Source organism: Vanacampus margaritifer, chromosome 8 (assembly GCF_051991255.1).
Source record: "Vanacampus margaritifer isolate UIUO_Vmar chromosome 8, RoL_Vmar_1.0, whole genome shotgun sequence".
Lineage (NCBI taxonomy): Eukaryota > Metazoa > Chordata > Actinopteri > Syngnathiformes > Syngnathidae > Vanacampus > Vanacampus margaritifer.
In genome coordinates this window covers 23,611,877-23,623,988 of record NC_135439.1, presented here as the reverse complement: position 1 = coordinate 23,623,988, position 12,112 = coordinate 23,611,877, and the positions used below count along the sequence as shown (strand labels likewise).

Sequence of the window (12,112 nt, the reverse complement as noted above, 5' to 3'; positions counted from 1 at the left end):
AAAATTTTATTTGGAATTTAATGTATATGGAGTTTTTAATCAAGTCCTTGACATTTACGAAGAATTTATGTTACATAATTATTCAATATTGAATTGAATTGGAGTGAATCAAATCGAATCAGAAAAAATCGAATCCAACTGAACTCTTGTGACTCTAAATCTAATCGATTGAGTAAATTAGCATTGATACCCAGCCCTCTTTATTTGTATTGCACCTTTAAAAAGAAGTGTTTATTTTGACAAATAAATGCAATTTAAAAAAAGCCCCCCCCCCCTAAAAATAAATCCCAGATAGAAATTAAACTATCATCAATTATCAATAAACAGTCAAACAGAACACCCAGCCATACATACAGTGTATACAACAGCATAGATTTTTGTCAAGTCACTCAATGACAATGAAAACTAAGCATTAAAAATGTCCACACCGTCAAACATCCCCCTACACAACATATTTGGTATTTAAACATAATGCTGTCTAGTCCAACAACAGAAGTGATAATATAAACTTTTTAAAATTTCAACACAAACAGTGAACAACATGAAGTGCTTTGTTAAGGTTAGTTAACTTTTTTTGTGTTGCATAAAAAAAATTAAAAATATGTTTAGTAACAAAACAGCATTGGATGGTTTACGTGCATTGTAAGAAATAATAGAGGGCTCCTCATCAAGGGTCTGAAACAGGTACTGTAAGTGAGGATGGATTGCAGTAATGTAAAGTGCCTCCGCTCAGCAAAGACTTTCAGCAGTGCACTGCATTAGCCAAGCAAACACCAAGGGACAATCAATTCAATTTCAGTGCTTTGAGAGAAGCACAAGGCCAGACATTACTATGAACAAAAGCAATTTTGTGATATTGCCTGGAAATAGCTTCCTCCTTCTCTTTGTCAATGCTTACGCGGTGGCCTACATTTTATTCTATTTGAGCTGGCAGGACACAAGGTCAAAAGCTACAAAGTTGTTTCACAACTTTGTTTAAAGTGGTAACTGGATATGTAGCAGTCACGACTTCTGGGAGCGGAAATTGTTTTGATCAAATTTCACTTGTGTGGAGAGGTATATTAAACGCCATCGTCAACAGTAGCATTTTCTAGCTAACATCATAATTTGACAGTAAACTGAAATTGTAGATGCAATTTGATTATTAAGAAACCTTTGCGGGAGCAGTTTACATGGAAGAGTCTTGTTAAACAAAAATTTTAAATAGCTCTCAGTTTACTTCAATAAAGTTATCTTCCACTGCAAACTACACTCACAATAATTAACATGGTAAATGAACAGCATTGTTTTTGAAGGCATATGCCTTCCACCCTGGCCACATTCATTCTGGCATTCAACAAGAATTTGTTCTATACCCTTTCAATGACAACCACAAGTCTGCTGTGGATCAGTAGATGGCTTTGACCAGTAAACAGAAGGTGAGGGTTTGAATCCCTTCTTAGAATAGTTGCAGTTCAACTATTCTTTTTTTTTCATTTATCATACAACTCCAATTAATAATTAGTAATTTTCACATAACTTATCTTTTGATTTACTTTCTAAGATTCCACAAGCATTCAGCTTTTATTAACATTCAGCGTTTAGTATTCCCACACAATTTCTGGAGAAAATGCACTTTGTCTAGTTTTAGTGACATTCTATTTACTTCACTTTGCCTTCACCTGTCCTTCATACAATTGTTTATACTTAAAGCTCCTCAATGAAGGTATTTTTGGCCAAATTGCTACATAGAGCAGTGTTAATTTAAACCCAGTAAAGTGGTGGGTTGAAGCAAGTTGAAGGTCAAAGGACACTAACAAAGGCCACTGATGCCTATGCTAATAACAGATCCGAATAATGAAGTTGAATCTCAGCTTCTTTGTCAAACCTGCTTCTCTACCGAATCTCAAATGTCCTCCGAGTCCTCTTTATTGTCAATCATGTTCACGAAGCAGCGTTTTTTTTTTTACTTCCCTTCCCTCCTCTTTTTTTTTTTTTGCATATGCTCTTTTTTTCACCCTCTCTCCTCTCTCATACTTCACCACCCCCTCAACATCTTTGTATCTCCCTCCCTTCTTGCTCAGATCTTCGTGTTGGCCTACTTTCACACATGGGGAGAGGAGAAATGGCTGGGAGGCTTGATTCAGTTGTAGGAGGGGAAAAGGCCTTGCTCCATTTATAGCTACATTTCCCTGCATGGTTTGTGTTGGATAAATAAATGACAGTGAAAACATCTCACTGCACACCACTGCTTTTGTTTGCATAAAGATGTTCACATATTTATGCCTTAATTTTTGTTGTTATAAGAGCAAACAGAAGTACAGGGGAACTGAAGCAGGCACGGGGTTTTATCCATTTAAAGTATGCATGTATGTTAAAGCAGAAAATGTCAACATAGGGATGAAGTGAAGCAGTACAACATACAGTATACTGCGTAGGCCTGGTCTTATGTGGCGTCTGGCTCCAGGCATAGCAGCATATTGAAAGAATCAGAAGCTTTAGTGTCATTGTACCACAAGGTGCAACTATATGGAAAAGTCGCAACCCATTCAAGAAACATAGAAAACAATGACCAACGGGGGTTATAGAATCCACATTATGAGGATTAGTAAAAAGGAATACTATCAAAAGAAATTAGATGATAATAAAAATAATATTAAAGGAATTTGGAGAATATTAAATTGCATTATAAGAGATGGTATTAAGCATGATAGTTTACCCAAATATTTTTTAGTAGATAACACTGAAAATGTCAATATGGAGGAGGTAGCAAATAGCTTCAATTAATTTTTTTGTAAATGTTGGCTCTGATCTGGCAAAAAAAAAAATTCCAGATCTAGGCTCACAACAATTTGTAGGTGCATTGGTGGAAAGGAATCCACACTCAATGTTCTTCAATGATGTGGAAGAGGAATAGATTCTGGAAATGATTACAAAATGTCAAAACAAAACATCAACTGAAAACAACAACATTGATATGACATTGCTTAAATTGGTAATCAATGAGATTTCTGAAACATTAACATATACATGTAATTTATCATTTAAGACCGGTACATTTCCAAACAAATTAAAAAAATTTAAGTAATTCCATTGTACAAAACTGGCAGCAAATATAATTTTGCAAATTATAGACCCATTTCACTACTTCCGCAATTCTCCAAAATACTAGAAAAAATGTTCAACAAAAGGTTAGATTTATTTTTTAGTAAAGTACAATTTACTACCAGAATGTCGATATAGTTTTAGGGGTAATAGATCAGCTGCACATGCAATATTAGAATCAACTGAAACAATAACAGATGCAAGAGACAGCAAAGAACATGCATTTGCAATGCAATTGAAAGGGTGCAGGAAATTAAATTTATCTGAGTTATAATTGATGAAAAAAATTAACTGGAAGTAGCATATTGTGCATGTCCAATCTAAAATAGCAAAAAAATATTGCCATCATTAATAAAGCTAGGGATATGATATATTCTAAATCACTCCACACTTTGTACTGTTTTACCCTATCTACAATATTGTGCTGAGGTCTGGGGAAATAACTAAGAATTCATTGCAATCATTGACACGTCTACAAAAAAGAGCCATAAGAACCATCCATAATGTAGGATACATTGAACACACAAATTTGCTCTACGTAAAATCAAATCTATGTAAAATCAAATCTACTAAAATTTATGGATATTGTATTATTTCAAATAGCACAAATCATGTACAAGGCTAAACCAACAAATTACCAGAAAAGATCCAGAATTTATTTTGGAATAGGGATGGAAATTGTGATTTAAGGGGTCAATACAATTTCAAAGTGATAAATATACGCACAACTAGGAAACGTTTTTGTCTGTCAATTTGTGGTGTGAAGCAGTGGAACAGTAAAAGTGAGGATTTAAAATAATTTCCAAACATCAATAATTTCAAAAGAAGGTAAAAAAATATGTTGCTTAAGGAATGTGCTGAGAAGGGAGGATAAAGACTTAGTTTATGCACATTGTGGAGAACAGTTGGGTGTGGCGTGTGTTGGCAAATGTGTATAGTATGAATTGACCTTTTGTACGTGACGTCACAGCCCTCATGGGAACGCCCCCTACGGGACGCTGGACGGCCACGCAGGCCACTTGCCTGTATTGTAACCATTGAATCTCGTACAGTGTAAAGTCCTTTATCTAATCGATTATCTTATAAAATGATCATATCTTGCTGTGTGGTCGGTTGTACAGACAGACAAAGGGGTATACCAACTGTTGATTTTTATTGCATACCCACTAATGAAGACAAAAGATGTCGATTGATAGCAGCAATCAACAGAAAGGACTGGCAGCCCACAAAGTATTCACGGATTTACGGATTTTTTGCGATATTGGTAGATAAATGTTGTAATTAGTAGATAAATGTTCATACATTTTACTAGTAAACGTATACTCTAACAAAGATTGTGACAGAGTTGTCGAATTGCGTGTTTCAAATCACATTAACGAGCCAGATAGTTAGCGTCCACTCCAACTGCACGAACACACAGCTTAGTTTTAAATTGCACCTTCTTCAAAACTATTAAGTGCATTTGACTGTTTAATAATGGGGGGTTTCGTCTTTGTGCTTGGAGTTTTTCACTCTGGATCTCACATAGTAACATAACATCATCAAAGTGTAAAAATAAGTCAGCGGACTGTGTAATAATAAGTCAGTTAGCATGATGAACAAGTTTTACCTTTGCATTACAAGGTATATTGTCCCCCGGTGTGAGCGTAGCATCTCGTCCCAGAGACTCAGCCAGCGACAAGCTTTTGAATCAGCCCCGGTGTAAGGAGAAGAAACAGCATTGACTACATAGTGATATAAGTCGTGCGCTGTGAATTCCGGCAAAGTCGCCGATTTGATTAACTTGGGCAAAACAGCAGGCAATAGAAGATAAGGGGCTGTTTTCAAACTAGCGATCTCCATTTTAAGTAAATATCGCGCTCTATGAGTCCCGACTAAATGTGCAACTTTGGCTGACAGGTGAATTTCGGTTGAAGTAGTAGATTCCATGGCTCTATGAGCAATAATAACTTTTAATTTGTAAAATAGCAGGCTAAGTAGTGAATGGGGTTAGGGGACATTTGGACACAGCCCTAGTCCATCCTAGTCTATCCTGCTCTACTCTACTTTAAGCTACTCTACTCTATCCTACTCTGCTACTCTATGAGTACAAGAGTACAGTAACCTATTTATCTATTTGTTGTTCCTCAGTGACCAACTGGACCCACCAAGTGAGAAATAGACTGCGCCTGGATCATGTGCACTGGATGACACCTTTGATGGTGGTCTCAGCTCTATTCTTCCTCTGTCTTGGCCTGCTGCTTGCTGTGCTCTCATACTGGAGGTAGGTAACTCCAACACTTGGTAAATACATTCATATTAGTGATATCAAAACCCGAGAGGAACGAAGGACGTTTGCTTGTTGGATGATGCACTCGTAAGCCTACACATTGTTTATTTGGTGAGTGTTCAAAAGGAGAACAATTTAATCGGAATCTGCACACACAAAAAATGTTGGGTTGTTTTGCTAATACAGTTGCTAACCCTAGGGTTTTGAGCAGATTGGGTTGATGATTGAATTTGGACGGGCTGTAGAGCTAAAATTGGTCGCCATCTTGGGGTTTGGTGTACTGAAGTTGAAATAAATTTAGTGTAACATTCTTAAAAAATGTTGGTGGCATATGGATGGTTCAGGGTTCAAATCCTGGTCAGGGTAAATAGAATCATCCAGTTGGGCAAGACCCTTTAAGCCGCCAATTCTCAGCCACTCCCGGTCCCATGTTTAAGTAAAAGTGGGTGAATTACATTTAGGAAGTGTAGCCAGTGTAAAAAAAAAAAAAAAAAGTGCTAATGGTAGCGACTCACTGTGGCAACCCCTAAGAGGGGTAAGTTACTTCTCCTTGGAAATTATTGCTAATAAAAAAATGTTTTATTTTTAACCACAGCTGGACTGATAACCTGGTAACCCATTTCTTGGCAGGTTTAACTGATCAGTATGGGTAGTTTTTGTCTCTTTGATCAAGATCTTGCCCAAACATGGGTCAAATCCTCAACCCATTGTGCTAGGTACAAATAATCCAGCATTGACTAGGTCCCTTTTGGACCCAGTGCTGGGTTATCTGTTTTACTTGATTTGAATTATTAACCCAGCAATTGTGTACGTTTACGAGTCTTTTGAATGTCTCTTCACTGTGAACGATGGGAATTGAGTCTTTATAGAGCCATGTCATTAAAACATAAAATATTTTAAGTTCATTAGAAGACAAGACGATGTTTATTCAATGTTTATTCTTCTAGAACAGTGGTTCTCAAATGGAGGTACGTGTACTCCTGGGGGTACGTGAAGGCACTCCAGGGGGTACGTGAGATTTTAAAATATATTTTAAAAGTATATGCAAATATTTCAGAAAAATATACGTTCATAAAATTAATTTTTTATTTAGTAGGCTATTCAATTTCAGGATCCTAAAAACCCAGCATCTCCCCCATACCAGAATGGTTTGGCCCAACTTGTCATATGCCACCTAGAATCACCTGTCATTGCTTAAAAACTTTATTTAAAATTCAGTTGTTTCTTTTTGAGAACAGAGCTTTACTATGATCCCAAAGGAGGACACTGTTTATAAATCTTTATTTATAATTACATTTAATTAAATCTTTCTTTTTTTAGTTATATATTTTATTTCCTAATAGTTCAAGAGACCACATAAATACAAATAGAGTTCCAAAGTTTAATAAATCAGACAATGATGGCACAGCACTTGGTTTTAAGTATTCTTTTTTTCAGTCAGAAATGATTTGAGTTGGTTTGGGGGTACTTGGCTGAAAAAATATTTCACGAGGGTACATCACTGAAAAAAGGTTGAGAACCACTGTTATAGAAAACCATATTTATTGTCCCACCACTTATATACTTGAAGTATGACATGAATTGCCATGTATCACTAGTCCCAATGTTGATTTTATATGTAAAACATTGATGTTTTAAAATCATGCTAAAAATCCTAAAAGTGCCCATCTTTGGGAACAGCTCTTTTAAGTGAGCTCCTTCCTTTAAAAAGTCCTAAGTCCCATCACGAGTACGTATTTCTGAGCTTGTCTGTCACCAACTCGATGAGGCAGCTCAAAAAGAAAGCTGTACCTTGCTTGCCACACCGTGATAAAAAGATTCATGCTAAACTTGTCGATTAAAATAGCAACATGTTGGAATGTTACTATGCTGACAGTATTTGAAGCTGTCCACACACTATTTGAGCGAGGCCTCTCACTCATGTACGAAGGAACAGATTTGCTTCTATTCTAATCAATCCAGCTGTCTGCACAGGTCATGTATCAACTTATATTTCACTCACGCTTAATGTGTGACCTCAAGCTTATTTTTAGGCTTCAAGTCTTCTTTCCTCAGTTTTCCCTGATAATGCACTGATTGAGCATTCATTTGCAGCATTGCTGTAACTATAAGTTATCCATGTTATTAACAAATAAAAAAACAAGTTGAAAAATAATGTATTAAGCATTATTGTCATACTTGTCAAATGCTGAAGCAACATCTTAATTTGCAGACTTGCATGAAACAGTACATTACCTTTTGGAAGTTGGGCAATTAATTGTATAAAAATATATTTCAGGTGGTTTCAGGTAAACCACATCTACAAATAATAAAATAAATAAAATATAACAATAAACAAATAATAGAATGCATCTTCTAAGATATATAAATTGTATTTAGAACAAGCAATTAAAGCAAATGTAGCTGCTGGAATAAAAATCACAATCTCAGGATTTGTAAGATGTGTATACAACAGTAACCCGCAACAACAGTGGGATCCCATTGATTTACATAACATCTTCCTAATTGATTTATCATATGGCTAGAAGCACACCTTCATGAACGAATCTGTTACAGTATTGCTCAATATTGCAACGCAAAGGTTGACACTGGTGACGAGCAGCCGACCACTGATGTATGAATGTGACACATTGGAAAGTGCTTTGAGCAGCATATGATTTAGAAAGTACTATATAAATTCAGTCCATTTGTTTCTGTGGGAGAGTTGTATTTCCTTTAGTTTACTCATTGTATCACTAAATTACTTTAATCCAATTTAATTATTTCAATTTAGGACAACCAATAACTGTGGATTTGCCTTACCTTCATACACTGAACAAAACAAAACACTTTTTTTTGCTCCCATTTTTCATGAGCTAGACTCAATACATACACGAAAGGACTTTCCCCCCAAATTTTGTTAGCAAATCTGTTTAAATCTATAGTCAACTTTTCCATCCAAATGTTTGGAAATGTTTAAGCAAATTTTTTGAAAATACGCAAAACTGACATGTAACTTATGCCTGTTTGAATCTGTTCTTCTTTTGCGAATAGTGAGAGGTGACTGTGCCGCGCGATTTGTTATATAAGTGCGTCTCTCTGCCACAAGACACAAAATTGCATGAATGTTTTTTTTATTTCTGAAAAGAATTGTGTTTGTTTATCTCCCCAAACATATCTTACTTTATCATCCGCCATTTTTTTGTGACTAAAAACGTAGGTGTGACGTAGTATCCAGTCAAAACGTGCGATGTTTATCCGGCCTTGTATTTGCTTATTCGCAAGCTGTTTACATAGCCAAAATGTGCATTTTACTTTTTCCGATACACTTCAAAATCCACCCCCTCCCAAGTAGGGCTGGGCAATAATTCTAATTAATTCAATTAATCGTTGCAAATTTGCTAAATTATTAAATCAAATTTTGTCTACTGGATTATTCAGAGCTGTTGTTCTTATGTTGTGTTACATCCAAATGTTATTATGAGTTGCAATTTTTCTAATTATGAATGTTAAGTTTATGTTAAAACTGATTTAGTATACATTATTGTTGTCTGAACATATTTCACAGGAATTATTTTTAAATCCAAATGAAACCTTTTTAAATAAACATTTCTTGGCTTCATTAGATTAAAATTGGATAAAATCATAATCGTCCTGAATGACTGGAAAAAAACTCTCAATTTTATTTTTGGGCCATATTGTCCAGCTCTACCTCCAAGCGTAAAAACTTTTTTGCGAATTTTGGGCCTTTTTTCAAATTTCTGGCGTTTCCATTCAGTTTCTTTTTCACAATTCTTGAGAATTCAAATAAAAATAGATGGATGGAAACCCCACTTATGTTAGTGAACATTTTACCTTTAAGATAATCCATCCCATCCAGGTGTGACATATAAAGATGCTGATTAAACAGCACAGGTGTGCATTAGCCTGGCCACAATAAAATGCCACTCTGGAATGTGTAGTTATATCACACAGCACAATGCAACCCACCCACATATGTCACAAGTTTTGAGGGAGTGTGCAATTGGCATGCTGACTGTAGGAATTTCTACCAGAGGAGTTGCCGTGAATTGAATGTTCATTTCTCTACCATAAGCCGCCCCCAAAGGCCTTTCAGACAATTTGACTGTACAGTACATCCAACCGGCCTCATACCCACAAACCATGTGTAACCCAGGACCTTCACATTAAGCATGTTCAAGATGCAGACAGCTGCTGCAAAAATCGATTTGCTTAACCAAATAATTTCTGCACAAACTGTCAGAAACCATCTCAGGGAAAGTTATCTGCATGCTCGTTGTCCTCAACTGGGTCCTGACCTGACTGCACTTTGTCATAGTAAGTGACTTGAGTAGACGAATGCTCACATTGGATGGCGTCTGGCACGTTGGAAAAGTGCTCTCTTCACGCAACAATCACAACAATCTGATCAACTCAATGCCAAGAGCATGTATTGCACTGCGTGAGGCAAATGGCGGTCATACCACAGTGGCCTTTTATCGCGGCCAGGATAAGGCACACCTCTGTGGCACACCAATGAAATAGTCATGCTGTCCATTCAGCATCTTGATATGCCACAGATTTAGACAGATTTGTAAACAATATTTGAGGGAAATGGTCCTTCGTCCATATAGAAAAAGTTTTAGATCTTCGAGGCCAGCTCCCAAACAATTGAAACGAAAATACAAGTAAATTAAAAATAAAAAGTATAAATGCAACACCATTTATATTTTTGTTCAGTGTAAATACATTTAAAACTTTCACTTTATACCAAATGAATATTTCATAATTTATCAAAGTGTAAATATACTAGGGATGCTCCGATCAGGGTTTCATGCTGCCAATACCGATACTGATCATCTGTGCGTAAGATCAGCCGATACCGATTCCGATCAAATTATCTTTATTTTTTTTCCAATTTATTTATGTTCAGTGAGTGCCATTGGCTATATTATCTGGAAAAAAACAGGAACTCAGGCGTCGGCATCAAAGTAGCTGCGGTATATTTCAAAATGAAACCATTTGGGAACTTGTTTTTTAGGACGGAAGCTAGCTAACTACATAGCTTCGACATGAGTCGGACATTTAAAAGACAAAAAACGAGCTTAAAATAAATTAAAAATGACAAAACAACACTATTTAAACACAAAACGTATTTACCCATGGTAGAAGTCCCAGAAATAATGTCCAAAAAGTATATCTATGTGACGACAGGCAAGAATGATTATTGTTTACCAGTAGCGCACTATATACATGGTTGTTATTGCGTGAACTCAACTGTCCAGCGTGAACCCCGGGGAATCTTGTGGTTTCACGGGTGCAGATTTCCCGACACGTACAGCTCTCGCAAACACACTCAGTCTGAATTGCAGTCCGTACAGATGCTGTACAGAAACCGCTCCGCAGTCAGTGTGAATTCATTGCTCTCGAGCCAACGACATGTTTATCTCTCTGTTGCCGCGCGCGTACGGGGCTGCGAGCCGCATGCTGTGTGAAGTGAGGGGGGAGGAGGACGGAAGAAGAGTTCTTGCAATTGCCCTGAGTCTCGTCTCTCAGGCCAGGCAGGCTGCATAGCATGAACTGCGGATGATCAGATTTTTGATCGGGAATAAAAGGCTTTGATCAAATATTCCGATCCCGTACTTTTTCATGAAAATCGGACAATCATGATCGGTGGCTGATCGATCGGAGCATCCCTAAATGTGTTTTAATTTTTTTCAGTCTTGTTACTGAAACTGTTTTTATAACAGTTTTTATACGTTCCCCTTGTCCAGTGAATTTTGTTTGGTTATTCAATCTTTATTTATCCAAGTAGGACAACTAAGAACAGATTATCATTTGCATTGCCAATCTGACATCAGAGAAGCAAATCCGAGGTACAAAAATAACAATTGAACCCCCGAAAATCCACGTATAATTGATGCCCTTCAAAATACATTTGAATAAAATATTTATTTAAATGTATAATTATTTTGGGGATTTTATTTATTTATTTATTTATTACCAAGCAACTTCATTGGAATTGGGGTTTAATACTTTAATTTGAAGAAAACTAACAATTTTCACAAGATGTTTGGGGGGCCCCCGAAAACCCCAATGCTATAGGCAATTATTTATGCTGACTCAATGATAAATCCACTCATGAGGAATGGTTGTCTTGTTTTTGTGTTAAGCCTTGCGATTGACTGTTGAATAGTACAGTCATACAGTAGGTCAGCATTTTGAGTGGTTTCAAAAAAATTGGATGTACAAAGACAGTATCAAAATGTTTTTAATCGGCAAGTGATTGTACTGGAGTCTTTCTATCAAGAATTCTTTCAATTGTGTGTCTTTTATTACCAAAATCAAATCATAGCCAAACATTTAATCAATACTATACTACAATTCTGTGTTTATGTTATTAAACTTTGTCCCCCCTCCGCCACACACACACACATCCGATACCCCCCAGCATTAACCTTACTAGATAATCACCATCACAACCATCCATCTTAAACCAACATACTGACATTAAGTCAAGCCTGGCAGCAGGTAGTGGGGGGTGGGGCGAGTCTAGTTAATCCTATTGCTAAGCAAAGCTCTGGATTTCTTTACTTTACCAACCCTTGCTATATAATGTCATTATTATTATTATTATATATTTTTTTTTATGAAAGTATGGAAATTTTGCTATTTTAGGGAAAACTTTGTGTGACAATGTTAGATTTTATTCACCATTTAAGAGGTAACACACACTAATACCGTATTTACCATAATTGGAGTTAGTAACTATGGGGTGTG

At 36.4% G+C, this 12,112-nt stretch overlaps 1 protein-coding gene across 3 annotated transcripts in view; it reads left to right on the top strand.

Moving 5' to 3' along the window:
• The window catches only part of LOC144056163 (receptor-type tyrosine-protein phosphatase gamma-like), a 426,470-nt gene that overhangs the window by 362,642 nt on the left and 51,716 nt on the right, over positions 1–12,112 (top strand). For all 3 annotated transcript variants that reach the window (XM_077572672.1, XM_077572671.1, XM_077572673.1), the window contains exon 13: positions 5,215–5,347. In XM_077572672.1, coding sequence (XP_077428798.1) covers positions 5,215–5,347 — 133 coding nt within the window. The remainder of the gene's footprint in view (positions 1–5,214; positions 5,348–12,112) is intronic.